Genomic DNA, 18,804 nt, shown 5'->3' on the forward strand with positions numbered 1-18,804 from the left:
AGCGCGCCCTCCCGTGGCCGGAGGTGGGAGGTGACGCGGAGCCCTGCCCAGCCCTCTTCTGCTCCCGCCTCTCACTGGCGTCTTCCGCAAAAGTCCGCCAACTTCAGCATCTCAAGCTAGTGTCTTTCCCCTGCTTGTCCTGTTTTCCCAATGCCTCGCCAAACCCGGCCCGTACGCGCGATGCTGTTTTGCGGCAACTTGGAACTTCTTAAGCTTCTTCCACTGAAGCCACTCCAATGGTCAAAAAATTAGTTTGTAGAAACATGACCTCCGCTCCTGAGGGTAATTGGATCATGGGACAGCCAATGCTTCGGAACGTAATCCTACTATTAGAATGTCAGAGCTATAGGTATTGTCTTAGAGGGATGAAACACTTTAAAAAAAAGCAACATGCACATTAACTTTAATATGTGTTTGAATAAACTATCATGTGTTGTTCAGCTACTCAGTCATGTCCTACTCTGCGACCCCGTGGACTGCAGCACACCAGGCTTCCCTGTCCATCACCATCTCCTGGAGTTTGCTCAAAATCATGTCCATCGAGTTGGTGGTGCCATCCAATCATCTATATCCTGTCGTCCCCTTCTCCTTCTGCCTTCAATCTTTCCCAGCATCAGGGTCTTTTCAAATGAATCAGTTCTTTGCATCAGGTGGCCGAAGTATTGGAGCTTCAGCTTCAGCATAAGTCCTTCCAATGAATATTCAGGACTGATTTCCTTTAGGATGGACTGGTTTGATCTCCTTGCAGTCCAAGGGACTCTCAAGAGTCTTCACCAACACCACAGTTCAAAAGCATCAGTTCCTCAGCGCTCACCCTTCTTGATGGCCCAACCCTTACATCCATACCTGACTACTGGAAAAACCATAGCTTTGACTACATTGACCTTTGTTGGCAAAGTAACGTCTCTGCTTTTTAACATGCTGTCTGGGTTTGTCAAGGAGCAAGTGTCTTTTAATTTCATGGCTACAGTCTCCATCTGCAGTGATTTTGGAGCCCAAGAAAATTAAGTCTCTCACGGTTTCCATTCTTTCCCCATCTATTTGCCATGAAGTGATGTCATGATCTTAGTTGTGTGAATGTTTTGTGTTTTAAGCCAGCTTTTCCCCTCTCCTCTTTCGCCCTCATCAAGAGGTTCTTTAGTTCCTCTTCACTTTCTGCCATAAGGGTGGTGTCATCTGCGTATCTGAGATTATTGATATTTCTCCCGGCAATCTTGATTGCAACTTGTGCTTCATCCTGCCCAGCATTTCGCATGAAGTACTCTGTATATACGTTAAATAAGCAGGGTGACAGTGTACAGCCTTTACATACTCCTTTCCCAATTTGGAACCAGGCCATTGCTGCATGTCTGGTTCTATGTTTATAGAAACAGATGATTGTTAATACTGAACAGCAGTTACCTGGGCAGGGCGTGGTAAAGATTTACTTCATGCAAGTGTTTTAGTATTGGTTTGCGCTAAATTACTATAACTAAAAAAAAAAAAAAGGAATATTTGTATTTAATTATGCAATATCTCAGTGTCGCCACAATTATTTATGTTTTGAGGTTAACATTAGAGTCTTTACTGTCCTGGACTGTATTGGGTGATTTGGCAGCAGTTACCTTTGACTCCTGTTGCTGGTCAATCTGTCCCACATCCTAGATCTGAGCCTTCACCAGGAATTGCAGAGGCAGGGCAGTGATGAGTCTGGTGGATTCTCCACTGTCTTGGAAGTCTTTCCCACATTTTTGCTTTCACCATAAATGAATATCAGTGAAACTTCCCTTCAAAATGTGAGATGCTGCATTTAAGCACCATTCTCTTTCCAAGGAAGACTGTTGGCATGACATTCCCCTCGAAGGGCTCTGTGATGTATGTGGACAGAAAATGCACCCCATTGTTCTGCACTGGGCATGCCTAGTACAAGCTCATCTTGAACATCATCATCTTTAAGCGAATGGAATGGAACAGGCTCTGCGGCCCCTTCCTCCCGACATGCATCTACTCAACAAGCAGCACAAACCACGAGTTACCTCGGCAAGTGAGGCAAGCCTCAGTGCCTCTCACGTCTGTAAAATGTCCACGAAACTACATGCCTCACAAGGTTGTTAATGAGAAATTAAGTAGCACCTCACATACTGCTTGGCACAAAAACAGGTATACGATGGGTAAGCCACAGGACTACTGAAAAATGGTGAAATCTCCATGATTAAGCTTATGGAGAAGAGAGCAATCAACCATGGGATTTCTCCATTAGCAGCTCAGTGATATTTCCCACTTTAAAATCCAATAACCCCTTTACAGAGAAAGCATTGCTTTTTCCCTGCTTGTTCTCTCCCTGCTTGTACTCCTGGTACTCAACATTTCTTTCATTTCAATGCCCTGGTGCAGAAACAAGCAGAGAACTAAAGGATGTCAGCTCAACATCAAATTTACCACTTCAAGAATGTATAAGAATTACCTCCAAAAATTCTCATACCCACCTAGTGGATATTAAGCAACCTGACTTTTTTCTAAAAAACAATTAATTTGGCTGTGCTAGCTATGTTGCTGCATGGGCTTTGTCTGATTGCGGTGAGTGGATGGTGCTCTCTGGTTGAGGTGTTCGGGCCTCCCTTGCTGCAGAACACAGAGCACAGGCTCAGTAGGTGTGGCACCTGGCTTCGTTGCCCTAAGGCATGTGGAATCCTCCCGGATCCCATATCTCCTGCATTGGCAGATGGATTCTTAACCACTGGACCACCAGGGAACTACCAGGGTTTCATTCAAGCTGCTTCGGTCATGTCCAACTCTTCTGCAACCCTGCGGACTAGTAGCCTGCCAGGCTCCTCTGTCTGAGGGATTCTCCAGGCAAGAATATTGGAGTGGGCTGCCATTTCCTCCTCCAGGGGGTCTTCCCGACCCAGGGATCGAACCTGTGTCTTCTGCATTGCAGGTGGATTCTTTACTGCTGAACCACCAGGGAAGCCCCCTCAGATTTTCCTATGAATATTAAAATAGGAAGATGTTGCTCAGTTAAAATGAGCTTGTGGAATAGAAATTTCTTTGCTGTCAAGCACTATAGAACTTGACTAAAGTCATTTATTTTGATTTCCATTTAGTGTTGACAGTTGGAGCAAATTATACCAGAGGGCTCAGAAACACCAACCAACCTCCTTTATGACCAAAAGTGAACAAAAGTTAACTGTATTTCAATTTGAAAATATTCTCCTCTCATCCCTACCAGAACATCTGCCACTGAAACTGAAGCTACAAGGTATCCATGATTAGAATCAATTATCTTTCTAAACATTCAGGTTGAAAAATAACCTTAATGTATAATACATACAGACTGCAGTGAAAGGGCTAATGGGAAGACTCTACATAGATCTTACCTGCCTTCTTACTATCTTTTTGTTGTTTATTAAAGTTCCTTTATAAATGGGGGTGGTTTAAAACTCTGGTAATTTCTCATTTCCAGGCCTTTTAACCTTGTACTAGGGTATTTCAGCATTACCAGTGCCTCCTACCAGGATAGAAGGGGGCTCTCTTGGAGGAGCAGGCAGTCAATCCTGCACCCTGCCCCTCTTCTCCAGTGGTGGAGCCCCCACAACAGGGCTGAAGACCCCAGAGGGCAGGTCTGCTGCTCGCTAGCCACGTTCCACACTCACAGCCAACTCGGGAGGCGACCAACGCTCTCACAAGGTACCTGGGCTTGACTAGGCTGAACCTGGGGAAACACACCCAGGGGCAAGGAAGTTGGTAAACTGTTCTTTAAAACTCTTGCCTTTGGCACTTCCCTGGTGGTCCATTGGTTAAGACTCCGAGCTTCCAATGCAAGGGGAATGTGTTTGTTCTCTGGTCAGGGAACTAAGATCCCACATGTTGTGCGGTGTGGCCAAAATATAAACCCTTGCCTTTGGTTCAAACTGGGGATAGAGGATAACTTCTGGGAAAGGTTTGTGTACGCTCAGTTGCTCAGTCGTGTCCGACTCTGTGTGACCCTATGGACTGAAGCCCTCTGTGCTCCTCTGTCCGTGGGATTCTCCCAGTCAAGAATACTGGAGTGGGTTGCCATTTCCTCCTCCAGGGGATCTTCCCGACACAGGGATCAGACCTGAGTCTTCTGCTGTCTCCTGCACTGGCAGGTGGATTCTTTACCACTGGAAAAGGCTTATAGGTTAAAATATCTAGTGTCAGGAAGGTGTATTTATTTTTTTTTAACTTGGCAGCTGGAGAGCTCAGATGATCTAGAAATGAAGAAAGGAGACCAGCTGGGAGGTCTGTCCTGGTCTGCTTGGTGCCACCAAGCTGGGACACTTCTTATCTTTCCATCAGAGCAGGATCTAACATATTAGAAAACAACTGTACTTTTAGTTTTTCTCTGTGTTTCTAAGCTTATGCTTAACTGAAGTCGTTAGCTACAGTTTACCATAAGGTGGATATAAAAGAGGACACAAACCAAATTTATACTTAAATTAAATACCATGATTTAATTTACTGGCTGCTTAATCCTGTATTCTCTTAAGTTAAAAAAACAAACAAACACAAACACCAACCAAAAGTAGTTATAATTAACTGTTAACGTTAATGAATTTAAACCTTCCAGAAAGCATGAATCCAAAAGGAAATGTCCAACAGGTGATGCAAGCCACATATTCTATGGCTTTCCTGTTTCGGTCTCAAACATTCTACATGTCAATGGAAAAAAAAAAAAATTCTCTAGGGTTTCTCAGTTTTATTCTTCTAGAGCACAGTTTTCTGGCCTGTTACTGAGCATGGTCTTCTAACAGGTACACAATTAACTCATAGGTAGACAACACAATGGCAGTGTTTGGTATCTGCCGGATGAGCTGGGCAAAGAGTCCTCTATAAAAGGCCAGGTAGCCTTCTTCCCGGAAGACCAGCCGAGCAGTCTGGATGAAGGACTTGTACTTGCTGCCCTCCTCCCGGAGCCGCGTCCTGATGACTTCTGCAGGAAGAGACACGCATTTCAGGCTATGAGCGAACTGAACTTCCAAAGGGTGCATGGAGAGACAGCAAAGCACCCAGCTTTACACAGGTTAATGTGCAACGGTGGCTCTTTGCCCTCTCAGCTCTGTTTAGATGGGGCAGCCACACAGACCATGAAGAGTTTTTTTCAGAACATTTTCTAACTCTAGGAATTGGTCAATTGTCCCAAGACTTATGTATACTTCTAAGGGGTAAGAGTGCCAAATGACTTCTAAAGGATTAGAAAAATAAAAGTTTCATTTGAATGAGACAATTTTAAGACAGTTTATCATTTTCTACTCTTAAGTAAACGCTGTCACTTCTCTGGAGGCCTAATTTATATTAAGTATAGTGAGTGGTATTTCCAACAAGGCTTTCTTCCCATGTACTCCCCAACTTTCTCCTCTTACTAGGATCCTTCTCCACTCCATCCAGCTTAAAAAACCACCTCCTCCTTTCTCAGAGTCTTGCCCACCTGGCCCGGCCTCACCCTGGCCCCTGCGGCAAGACACCTGGCACTGCCTGTCAAGCGGACTTCAGGGCATGTGACGTGGGGAGTGGCAGACCCCCTCCCCAAGAGCCCGTGGGGCTGCTCGGTACCCCAGCACATGACGGGGCCTGAGTGGCCTGTTGCAAGTTGGCCGTGTGCAATGCCACAGCTGACCGTGCAGCAGGTGCTGGAAAACAAAACCTGTTTTTCATGGCACAATAAACTGAGCTGTTTTTTTAAAAAAGTAGTTCAGTAGAACATGAGGTCTATTATGAATTCCTTACAAAATAAACTTACCCAAAGTAGCTTTCCTCAGCATTCCATTCAAGGTAGAAGCTGAGAGAATTTTTTTTTTTTTAAAAAGCTTGGCTCCCATATCATTTTTTTTTGATGAATTTTAAATAAAATCCAGATTTTTTTTGTTTCTTTGAAAACATCAGATGTTCCACAACACACGGCTCACATTCTGCCGAGTGTTGGCCACAATCAGGTGGAGCCAAGGAAAGCGGAGCCCCCACCGCCTGCATGACCTGCACGCACGAGCTGAAGCCGGCTGTGCTGGGACTCAGCTACCTTGCATCACCCGCAGGTACCTGCATCTCCATTTGAACCCCAGAGGCCTGGAAGTACTGACATACACCAATGGCCACTATACCGCGCCTGAAGGCCAGGCAGGACCTACCGTGGGGGTAAGCGACACAGGAGGCGCATCCCTTAGAAAGAGCAGCAGCTGCCATAAGTCCAAAAAAATTTGTGGAATTTTTCTCAGTCCCATTTGTAGAAGAGGCTAACGGAGCTTCTTTCAGATACTTCTTTAAGCTTTCATAAATAGCAAAACAGATGATGGTTTCCGAAATCCCAGCATACGAGGCAGTTAATCCCCTGTAGAAGCCGCGGATGCCTTCCGTCTGGTAAACATAGCGGGCACACTGGAGCGTGTTCATCTGCTTGGAGCCTCGCACTCTGCACAAAGGAGACCAATGACAGGCCGTCACGCCACATGCTGAGGAGCCTGCCTGCTGCCCCCGAGTCACAAGGATGATAAAGAGAAAGTACACGGGGAGGCGCCATAGTCCTCCTTGGTCTGGGTTTGGCTGAGTCCTGTCCACAGTGAGGCCAGGCCCATCAGCTACATGGGGCCACAGGCCCACAGGATGGCACGCGCATCTGTCCCAACTCGCAGACAAGTGCTCAGAGTCTTCGATCTACCTTTGAGAAGAGCTAGATGGAAGGTGTTCACCAAAGAGGAAAATATGACTGTAATAGAATCAAAACCATCCATGTGTCTACACATGCAGACGGATGGTACACAGACTAGATTGAAAGAGTCATGAAGGCAGTAAGACATGGGGAAGTGCTTAAAGTGGAGAGCAAGATGAAATTCCATGTAAAGTACAATTATAATACAAACAGGCTTTAAGGAAACACTGAAGGAAAATCTGCCAAGAATCTCACAGGGTGGTAAGTTTAAGTGCTCTTTGTTACCACTGTAGTCTCCAAATGCTGTTATTTTGACTCTATTCTTTCTTTTTTGGGTTCTTATCTGGCTGTGCTGGGTCTTAGTTGTGGCATGCAGGATCTTTGGTTGTGGCATGTGGATCTCCGTTCTGGACCACAGATTGAAACCAGACCCCCTGCATCCGGATCTTGGAGTCTTAGCCGCTGGACCACCAGGGAAGTCCCTCCATTATTCCCACATTTGTAAACTTATAAACACGGAAGCAACTATACAATAACTAAAAGGCCTTCAGCTTGGATGCTCCTGCCCCACAACAGGAAGTTTTCATAAACTGCCTGGATACACACAGAATCCCAGGACTGGATAGCGTTCACACTGGGTGCACGTCGGAGACCCTCCTGTGGGGGGAGCAGATCAGTGCACTGGGTCCCCCCACTTCCGCCCCCTACCTGGAATGACCTTTGTAATGCAAACGCAAGCACCCACTCCCCTGTTTACCATCCTCTCACAAGGGGTCTCTCAGTCTTGGCACTACTGGGATTTCTGGGGCTGGACAGTTCTCTGCTGGGGGTAGTCATATGTGTTGTAGAGTATCTAGCAGTCTCCCTGGTCTCTATCCACTAGATACCACCTAAGCTGTGAGAAACAAATATTCAGACGCTGCCAAACATCCCCTGGGGGCAGGGCCCTGAAATCCCTGCTCTAATAGCTCTACACTGCCTCCTAATACAGCCGAGTCCAAGCTCCCGTTCCTCCCCAGGGCTTTCAAGGATGCGGCTTCTCCAGCCTTATCTCCCTGTACCTCTCTCCTTCCCCAGCACATTCACATGCACGACACACCCCTACTTTCTGCTGCTCAGAATGAACAAAGCTTCCCTGTGTCCAAATTTGCTGCACACCCAAGTCTCTGCCTGCGGTACCTTCACTGCCAGTGCCCACTGGGCTTCTGGACACAGGGAGACATCCCTGCCACAAGAGGCCCTCCCTGGCTGCCTCCGTGCACGTCCCATGCAGACTGCATCAGGGACTCCCTCCCACCCCCCAGGGTCCTGGAGCACCGCTGGCCCCTTCTCCCACCAACCTACAATTCTCTCTATTTTCTGTGAAGCTGTGAGCTTTGGGAAGGCAGGGCTTGTGTCTTATTCTCTGCTGTTTCTGCTGCCACTGGTGCACAGGAAAACATGCAACAAATCCTCGTTGTTGAGGGCTCTGTCAATAGAGCCCACCAAATATAGCTTTAAAATGTCCTGAGCACAGGTCATTACCAGGCAGATTTTAACAAATGCACATAAAGAAGGCTCTCAGCTGACCAATGCATTTATCCTCTGCTAAACAGAAGTGATGTGAGGACACCGTGTGCACGCTTGGAAGTAACTGCCCAGACGCTCTAGAAGAGGACTGGTCAGGATGTCGTAGGACAAGAGCTTCTTGAGGGTTCTATTCCTAGTGAGGAAGGCAGATTCAAGGAGACCAAAGCAAGACCACGTGACATTTTTTGAAAACTGCCAAGGACCTTGAAGGTTAAGCTGAGGAGTTGGGATTTGACCCCGACAGTAACTGACATTCATTGAAGGCTTCTGAGCAAGATATCTCTTCTAAATGATTAGACCTGGTACATTTTAGAAGGTTCCTTCAGGTAGAATGGACAGGGAATGTCAAAGACCCACTTCAGAGGCCACCCGGGTCATTCGAAAGAAAAATAAGCAAAGGCAGAGCCCACCTCCATTTCTAGGTGGAGCTCTTGCTTGCTCTCTCCCCTCCTTTCTCTATAGGTAGCTGAAGGTTAGACTGGACTAGCTGGAAGTTTCCAGCACCCCACACACATTTCTAGGCAACCTAGTAACAAAAGGGTACTTAGAATCCTATCAGAAAACACTGTTTATCATCATCATCACTGACTTGAAATTACAGTAGTTACTGGGATGTTCCTTGATCTTGTTATTTAATATACTAAAGAAGTATATTAATATATTGTAACTTTTAAAAACACTGATAATTGTATTTCAATAATTGGTTTTCATTGCTTTTAAAAATGTCATTCTAGGGCTTTCCTGGTGGTACAGGACTTAAGAGTTTGCCTGCCAATGCAGCAGACATGAGTTCCATCCCTGGTTCACGAAGATTCCACATGCAACTAAGGGGCAACTCAGCCTTCAAGCCACAACTGTTGAGTCTGTGTGCCTAGAGCCCGTGCTCCGCAATAAGAGGAGCCACTGTAATGAGAAGTCCAAGCACCCTTACTCACTGCAACTAGAGAAAGCCCACTTGCAGCAACGAAGACCCAGTGCAAAAAAGAGAGAGAAAAAAATCATTCTAAAAAGTGCCTGTAGGCTTCACTAGAGACTGCCAAAGGAACCCAGAGCATAAGAGATGTTAAGGATTCCTGACTACAGTTTTGAGGGAGAAATCCAGGATATTTGAGGGCCTTGGGAGACTAAAATGCCCCTTCTGAGGCTTTGGGCGCTGCTGTTCTGGCACCTTCCCACAAGAGAGGCCATTTAGAGCACAGTTCACAGCACTCCACCTGGGGGCGGGGTCTCCAGGAGCAGAGACCCAGGACTACCCCAGGGATCAGGGGCCACACCTGAGCGAACTCCTGACATCCCCTTGTGTGTTATTTCTGCTGGCCTCTGTCTCCCCGCTGAGGCTTGGCAGTATAAACCTCAACACAAGAGAAGTTTCTACATATGCTTATATGCAGATAAAACATAGATGGGGATGGTTAAGGATGCTATAGGTCTCACTCTACAACTGGAACTGGCAGAAGAAAAAAAAACCCCTGAGAATTCAAGTCTTACATTAAGGAAGGAACAAGTAAAAACTTACTTCCGTTCTAGCTGCATCCGGGTTTTAACCATCCATATAGGGTTCATTAAGGAATTCGTGACAAAAGCTGGAAGAAACAAAACAAAACAAAAACAAATAGAAAATGTTATCACCGAACAGATCCAATGCTTATTAAAGCCATGTCTTCCATATGATAAACCTTGAAATCAGGCTTTCAAGGCTTAATAATAAAAATGGTAAGAAGCAGTTCCATTTCCACGCAACAGATGGAAAATATAGTCCCCTAAAATGTAACATCTATTGGTAATACTGAACTAAAGTAAATCTCAATTTTCTAGAGCCGTGTCCATGGACAGAGGAGCCTGCAGAGTCGAAAGGGTCACAAAGAGGAGGGCACAACTGAGCAACTGAGGACGACTACTAGTCCTTCCAGACTCTAGCTGGTGCTGTTGGTATTCCTGTTAATGTGATTCCTATGGTGGTAAATATGAAACTACTCTGAAACTCAATTGAAAGCATCAGGTCCAGAAATAATTTGTTTTAAAGAAATTATGATCTAATCCGAAAGAATGCCTTATATTTAACTTAAAATAGAAGAAACTAAATCTCCATTTACCTGAATCCAAACTTAGACATTTTGATATCTGACTGATCATTTTAGGAAATCGACATTTTAAGATTGGTCTGCCTATAGGAACCATCCTTAAGTCTTCTCCATCTTAATGTTGTTAATCTCTCTGCTGCTGCTGCTGCTGCTGCTAAGTCGTGTCCGACTCTTTGCGACCCCATGGACTGCAGCCTATCAGGCTCCTCCACCCATGGGATTTTTCAGGCAAGCGTACTGGAGTGGGTTCCCATTGCCTTCTCCATCAACCAAAAAAGCAGCAGTATCGTGTATCACTGACCTGACACACAGCAAATCCTCTGGAATATGTCATCCCTTCCACAGCCTAAACAGATTGATAACATGACCCTAGACATGCTTCAGTTGTGTCCAATTCTTTTCGACCCTGTGGACCCTGCCAGGCTCCTCTGTCCACGGGATTCTCCAGGCAAGGATACTGGAGTGGGTCGCCATGCCCTTCTCCAGGGGATCTTCCCGACCCAGAAATCAGACCTGCATCTCTTACATCTACCTGTACTGGCAAGCAGGTTCTTAACCACTAGTGCCATGTGGGAAGACCCACGCAGATAGTCCGTAGATCAACAGGACCTACTGTATAGCATGGGAAACAATACTCTATCTTGTAATAGACCATAAGACACTGAATCACTCTGCTGTACACCTGAAACTAAAACAACTTTGTAAATCAACTACACTTGCATTACAAAAAAAGAAAGAAAAGAATGCTACCAGGAAGGAGGGGAAAAACCAATTACAGCAACATTACCTCCTTGAAACAGCAAATTGAAGATTATTAAAAAAACAAAATTTCCCTTCAGATCCATCTTATTTACCAAGGGTTTCTCTAAGTTAATTTGTCAAAAGTTGCAAAACCGGTGCCCAGCTTTTAGTTTACGGCTAACTCACTATTGGCTGAGGCAGTGAGGCCCCACACTCCATCCCTCTGACCTCCCTGCCAGCTCCATATCCTGTAAACACCTTTCTTGTGAAGCATCTTTGCTAATGTCATTTTCCATTTTCCATTTGGGATCCAAGAATTATCTGTAACTATTCAGATGAATTCCTAGTACTTTTATTTGGAGGAACAGGGAGAAAATGGATACATACAATTTAGAGGTCAGCAGAGGGTGGAAATTTTTCATAAAATGTCAATTTAATTCTCTAAAATACCTTTCTATTTAAACAGACATAAACTATATCGAAAATGGCATGGCCTTCTCGCAGCAATCTACAACTGACATATTTCTGCCAAGTATTTCCTGGGAGAAAAATCTTGTTGTGAATTTTCTATGGTAGGTGGAATGATTCCCTCAAAAAAGAACAGAAACGACATCTTATCTATCACTAACCCTGCTGAACAAACCCCACTACAAGCCCCGAGTCCTGATCCAGAACCCAGCTGCGGAGGACAACTGTACACAAGGTATGCCAGACACCTGGGGGTCACACAAAAGCAGCTCCAAGTTTAGAAAATGATGTGATAGATATGAAAACACACCAACATTCCTTTAAAAGATACATCACACTGACCACCAGCACGCATGAGAACATGTCAGTCTTCACATGTAAATCTTAAGGGAGAATAAACGGAAGCAAGTTACAAGCTGTTCTCATATACTCAGATTTTATCAGTTCTAACATAAAGTTTCAGAAAAATGAGTTCAGGTGCAAAAGAAGCAGAGAGCTAATTTTTAACTCCTGGAAAGAGGCTTTCTGGCACAACGCACGCTTAGGGAGCTGAGACATTCATGAGCACTCACTGGCCTAACACACCTGCAGAACCAGCCGAGAAAACGTGCACGATGTTGCTGTTTGGCACGAAGATGCCATTGAACTGCTCTTTGGCTTTGGAGTAGCAGGCGAAGTACACAGCCCTGTCAGAGCAAAGAGAGAACACGGTCAGGACATCTTGGGACACTGGCTCCATGCAACCTCTGACAAACTCAGGAATATGCAGAAGAGGTTAATAGGTAATCGCAAGCTTAACCTCATCTGGGCTCAAACCAAAACCTGCTGCAGCCGCCCTGGGGAAGCTCCCGCTTGTCCCTCCAGAAAGTAGTCTGTGATGGTCGAAGTGTCCTAAATAACTGAGGAAGACGAGGTTTTGACAGTATACATATGAAGTCCATTTACATTCTTCATTCTGGATAAATGCCAATCCTTTTAAGCACCAACATATATTGTAACTGTTAAAATGTATAATACATTTCCAATGTATATCACATGTGTCCTGCCTTACACCATAACGAGTGTGTCACATGTAATTTGAACCTTTTTCCTGATGACTCGGGACCACATAGGGACATGTAGGCTGGCACACGTTTCCATAAAGGGCTCCCTCCACTGATGCGCTTCCTACCCCAGAACCCGACCACTGGAAGGGTGGCACTCCCTCCCACCCCGCCCCGGCTCTTCAGTCTCCTCTGCCTGTCTGCTTTCCCCTCGTCTGTCTCCTCCCGGATTGGGGCTGAGGAGCAGAGCCTGCTTGTGGTTTTCCCTGCTCTTCACCAGCAATGCCAGGGAAAATGGCCTTCTTTTTTTCCAGCTGGCCAATGGATCAATTACAGAATGTATTTTTCAACCTAGGATGCTGACTACTTATCATGATTGTTTTATAAAATTGTCTTTTGTTTTTTTTTCTAGGTCCCAACTGTTCTAAATGGGTGTGGTGGCCAAGACTCTATATCAGACTGACGGGCATTACCAAGTTAAGCACTGTCCCCAAGTAGAATGACTCCGTGTTCTTCATCAATTACATATATGCAGCATGTCTGTGTACTCTTAATAATGCGTGCCCCATATAATCTCACAGGCTAGTACTTGCTGTATTTTCAATAGATCACACACACACAAGCTACGGAATTCTAAAGGAACAAAAGGGTTTAATAAGAATCTGCATATTTATGATATCCTTAGGAAATCTGTGTATAAACTGGAGCACTGACCCGTAAGAATTCAAGAAGCTTTTAGTCTTCACTTCATATAAAATGACATTCTCATTTTTGTTGTAAAGATCTACTGTATATGTCAATTCATATAAGTGTCCTAGCAGTCACACCCAACTCCCCTTTCCAGAAGGCAATTTCTAGAAGCAGTTTCTTACCTGCTTTTCAGAGATACACTGCCCCCACCCCTCCACACACAGAAACATTCATTCCCTTTCATGTCCACATGTGTGTATCCTCTGCATCAGTCCTGCCCAACAGAACTTCCTGCGGAGCTGGAAATGCTCTACGCCTATGGTCCCGCAGGCAGGAGCCACTAACCACATGTGAACATTAAATACCTGAAATGTGGCTGGTAAGACCAAGGAACTGAATTTTTAATTTTAATTAATTCAAGTAGCCCCATGTGACCAGTGGCTATTGTATTGAGACAGTGCAGCTCGATGTGTTCAAATAAGCTTTAAAGAGAATTAAACCTTGTAACAAAACTGGGGATTTTTAAAAATACATATAAAGTAAAACCTAGAAGCCTTTAAAATTCCTTCAGATGAGTGCTTCCAGATGCAAATTCTGATGTGGGTCTGAGATCCTGTCATTTAAATCAGCTCTTTGGTGACGCCACTGCTGCTGACCACACACCACACTTAGGAGGAGCAAACAGAGAAAGTTCTAGGTGATGGGAGCAGAATAATTTTCAACTTAAGAGTACAACAACCAAGAGCCTCTTTCTAACACATACACATTGAGAGACATACCAACAGTTAACACTATTTCTATGCATCAGATGCATTTAGGATTCTCACACAGAAAAAGAAACTAGTCACCTAGCAGTACTGCCCCTCTGGTTAAGGAAGGACTTGGTGTATTACATACTGTATGTTGTGGGCTAGCTGAAAGGTTCATTGCTTACCTTGATGGTGCAACTCCAACCAAATTTGGACCCAAGCCTCTAAAAAGTGACCTTGGTCCCTCCTTCTCCAAGATTGACCTGAATAATAAGAAAAGATGTATCTTTAAAATCCTTAGGCAAGGGCTATGCAAAATGATAAGGGGTCAATCTTCACATTAGCTCCTTGAATAAAGAACAGAAGTTTACAAACCCCCTGAGGTCTTATCTGATTATAGTACAATACGGAATCAAAAGACTGAAGAATACTGCCTTCATTACTACAGTGAAAAAACATGCTTCAAAAGCTCTCTTGTCCACACAGGAGTAATGTTCAAGGTTTGCACAACATATGGGCATTCTTGCAAGGCAAAAAGAGCACTTGACAGGTATCACAGAATATTTTCCTTACTAGCTGGTATCAAATCCAAGCCTTGTAAGTGACCCCAAGGTGCACTCTTGTCTGCAAGGCCCAGACTAACTCTGGTCATGCTGAGGGTCGCATGAGGGTCACTAACTCTCTGTTCACCACACTAGACACCTCACTACAAGTACAATGCACATTTCTTTCTTCATGGCATCTGGGGAAGGTCAAAGCAGTGCGTTTCAAATGAAACCTGGCCACACAATGGAATAGCATTTGGTAATAAAAAGGAGAAGACTCCTTGGACAGCAAAGAGATGAAATCAGTCAATCCTAAAGGAAATCAACCTTGAATATTCATTGGAAGGACTGATGCTGAAGCTCCAATACTTTGGCCACCTGATATGAAGAGCTGACTCATTGGAAAAGACCCCGATGCTGGGAAAGGTTGAGGGTAGGAGGGGAAGGGGTTGACAGAGGATGAGATGGTTGTGGCATCATCGACTCAATGGACATGAGTTTGAGTAAACTCTGGGAGATAGTGAAGGGCAGGGAAGCCTGGCATGCTGCAGTCCGTGGGGTTGCAAAGAGTTGGAAACGATTGATCGACTGAACAACAGCAACAATAAAAAGGAAGTACTGATGACTTACACAAGGATGAAGCTTCAAAAAACATTAGGTTAAGTAAAAGCAGACACTAAAGGCCGTATGTTGTATGATTTCATTTAGATGAAATAATCAGGAGATAAGCCTATAGACAGAATAGTGGTTGGTTGTCTAGGGCTGTGGGTCTGGGGATGGGGAGTGACTGCAAACAGTGAGGGGATTCTTGTAGTGGGAAGGAAAACGTTCTAAAATCAAACTGTTGTCAAGGTTGCACAAAACTCTATGAACATATTAAAACAGGTGAACTGTACGTATTTAGTGGGCAATCATCTGGTACGTGAATTACATCTTTTTTTTTGTATAGTAAGGTTTTATTAAAGTATAAAGGAGATAGAGACAGCTTCTGACATAGACATCAGAAGGGGGCAGAAAGAATACCTGCCTGCCAGTCTCTAGCTGGATGTTACGCAGTTACTAAGTAAAAGTACAAAGCTGCTCAGTCGTGTCCGACCCTTTGCAACCCCGTGGACTGCAGCCCACCAGGCTCCTCGTCCACGGGGTTCTCCAGGCAAGGATACTGGAGTGGGTTGCCATTTCCTTCTCCCGTGAATTACATCTTAAGTGCATTTTGAAAAATTTTTTAATTGAATTAATTTTTTTTTTGGCCAACCATTTGGCATGTGGGATCCTAGTTACCGATCAGGGATCAAACTGGTGCCTGCTGCAGTGGAAACACTGGACTGCCAGGGAAGTGCTCTGAATTACATCTTACTAAAGCAGTTAAACCAAGAAACCCAGAGACTCACTGAAGAAGTTCTAAAAGATAAAAGAAATATTGGCAGTAACAGTTTTCATGTTTTTGCTCTTGTGCTAAATCAATCACTTAACAAAAGATAAATGATATAACTGGAATACAGACTGCGGATTAGTTATATCAATATTAAATTTCCTAAATTTGAAAACTGTACATTTTCAGATGGTTCAGGGAAAAAAAAGTATGTATATAGAGCAAAAACAGATAAACAAATGTGGCAAAATGTCAAACACAAGAGCCCTGGGTAGAGTATAAGCAAGGTGTGTGCCCTGTTCCTGTCACTTTTCTTTAAGTTGGAAATCATTTCACAATAAAACACTTAAAAATGAAAAAGCTATAGGTCGTAGGTTATAAAAATACTGAGCTCATCCTAACACTCTAAAGGAACTACATGTTTCACTGCATTTTCACACTGGCCAGAACCAAGGCACTTGGTCCTTAACAGAGACACCAGAATTTGGTGTTTTCAACTTTAAATTCTTTACTGTTAACTCTTTCTCCAAACAGGATTTAGCTTAAAAAAAAAAACAAAAAACACGCTCTCTGGAAAAAAAACTTCTCTCAAATAACCACATCTTGAAGTGACCTACATCTCATAGTATAGTATGTGAAAGCTTTCAAATGGTCAATACATTTAGAATTTCTTCAAGTTTAGGCTCTGTCTGTGGTCCCCACGACTGTTCACTGTACCGCCAGCCCTAGGAATCACTTAAACACAATTAAGGGCGTCTCTGGCTCCAGGAAGCTGGGAGCCACGCATCTATAATGCAGTGGGGAACTTGTGTCCTCGAGTGACTCAGTCCTTTTAAGAGCTGCAAAAAGGCTGTCTCCATAGTGATGCACATTAACAGTGGGCAAAAAGTCAAATCTGTTACATAATTCAAACTTCCAACCTATCTGGATGTTTACAAAACTTTTCTGGAACAATCAAGTGCCTACTATAAATGGTACTCCTCAGCTTCAAAATAAAGCATGTTTAGGGCCCAGACTAAGTTTCCCACAGTCCTATAAGCTTTCATTTAGGAAAGAAATGCAGAAGGAAACTCGGGTCTTGTCTGGAGTGTTTTGTTCTCTTCCTTCTTTTAGATCAGACTATGCATACCACAGATCAAGCTCCAAGACAAAGTTCTGAGCTGAAGCCATCAGCTTTTAAAAGAAAAACTACCTCACTAACATATTACTTTTCACATTAAAAAGGTACTTGAAAAAACAAAGTATCTGAAATAGTTTAAAGAATAAGAGTTTTGATTGGAAAAAAATTTTTTTAAAAGATTATGTCCTAAGACTTTTTAAGGCAGATACTTCAATAAATGGATTATGACCCTTTGGCAAATTTAACAGAGAGAGCCTAATTGTGTTAACAGCTTGTCTTCAAATAACTATATTCAAAATATAAAGGTAATCAGTGCTCCAATGGAGAATACCTTTTCTCTAATAATAGATTAACCTGAGACATAAGCAAACACTGATTTGTATTTTGAAAAATAAAATTCCTGTAAACAAATTCTGTTTTCTGTTAAGTCTTTAAATGTAGCACTTCCTGGAAGAGTAAGACTAAAAATAAGCAGCTTAGTTTCAAATGAATAACCATCTGACTATAGGCCAGGCTCCTCTGTCCATGGAATTCTCCAGCAAAGAATACTGGAGTGGGCTGCCATTCCCTTCTCCAGGGGATCTTCCCAACCCAGGGATCAAACCTGGGTCTTCTACCCGAGGCGGATTCTTCACTGTCTGGGCCACCAGGGAAACCACCTGATAAACCCAATGGCTTCTAATTGTGAGCAGATGACCTTGGTGGGCTTTGTGGCGGAGAAAAGGCCTGGATCCCTGCTCTCAGTTCACCACTCCTAGAAAAAGAGCCTGCTCAGTAGCCCCTCACCACTGCTCTAGTCTAGGGGTGATTAGTGGAGGAATCAGAAAGCACAGTCCAGTAATCCAGGCGGGTGAGGGGCGGGGGAGGAAGCAAAAAGCAGTCATCTTCTGTTAAACTACCCTAGGAGACAGTGCTGCTTACACTGGTGCACTATCTGATGTAAGTACTGGGTAACATTCTGCTTTCAGAACTTGTGACAAGAAGCAACATACATGTACCCCAAGGAGCACATGTGCTTTCTCCAGATGAGAGTTATACAGGGTGACAGCCCGCCTTTTTGCCTTCATTACCAGGAAACTCAGCTATAAATCTTATGTTTAAAAAGCACAGGAAGCAGGTATTATGACAGCAGCTAATACTGGTTATTTGCACGGCAGGGGGAGGAGCGGGTGTCACGCTCTTCATAGTCAACATCCTACTGATGCGTCACGTTCTCTCTGTCCTGCATTCTTGCCGTGTGGCAGGCGGCATTCTCAGAGATTGGGGACACCTCAGTCATCAGAACAAATCGAAGCCCCTACCTCTGGGGAACTTCTGTTTGCAGGGGGCCCCGCAGGGAGAGAAAATAAACAATATAAGTCAGTACATTATAGTGCGCGATGGACAGAGGTAAATGCTGTGGATTAGAAATAGAGCAGGATGGAGAGAATGTGAAGGAAGGGCCTGGTTTTCAACAGCGTGGTCACTGCAAGGCCTTCCTGCAAAGGGGACAGCTGAGAGGCAGCCATGCAGATAATGTCCAGCAGAGAGGCCCTGCTGTGGAATGTTCCAATGTTCTGGTCTTTTAAAGGGCCAGAAAGGAGGCCAGTATAGCCAAAACGGTTCAGGAGGGAGAAATTCAAGGGGGCAAAGTCAAGGAGGTAATGGGAGGGGTCCAGGAGGCCCCATGGGCAGCCTCAGCTTTTACTCGGAGTGAGGGCAAAAGGATCTCCTCTGCTTTGCTGAGAACAGCTTGGGGATGGAGCAGGGTACAAGGTCTTCCGCCAGGCCAGTTAGGAAGGTG

General features: G+C 44.3%; 1 protein-coding gene across 1 annotated transcript in view; it reads right to left on the reverse strand.

Annotated features, from left to right (window-relative positions):
* Positions 1–4,427: 4,427 nt before the first annotated feature.
* SLC25A33 (solute carrier family 25 member 33) overlaps positions 4,428–18,804 on the reverse strand; it is a 30,295-nt gene continuing 15,918 nt past the window's right edge. Inside the window, exons 3-7 of the mRNA XM_061382822.1 lie at positions 14,170–14,247; positions 12,088–12,188; positions 9,729–9,795; positions 6,126–6,406; positions 4,428–4,933 (exon numbers count right to left, since the gene is read on the reverse strand). Coding sequence (XP_061238806.1) covers positions 4,731–4,933; positions 6,126–6,406; positions 9,729–9,795; positions 12,088–12,188; positions 14,170–14,247 — 730 coding nt within the window. The 3' untranslated portion in view covers positions 4,428–4,730. The remainder of the gene's footprint in view (positions 4,934–6,125; positions 6,407–9,728; positions 9,796–12,087; positions 12,189–14,169; positions 14,248–18,804) is intronic.

This window comes from Bos javanicus, chromosome 16 (assembly GCF_032452875.1).
Source record: "Bos javanicus breed banteng chromosome 16, ARS-OSU_banteng_1.0, whole genome shotgun sequence".
Classification (NCBI taxonomy): Eukaryota; Metazoa; Chordata; class Mammalia; order Artiodactyla; family Bovidae; genus Bos; species Bos javanicus.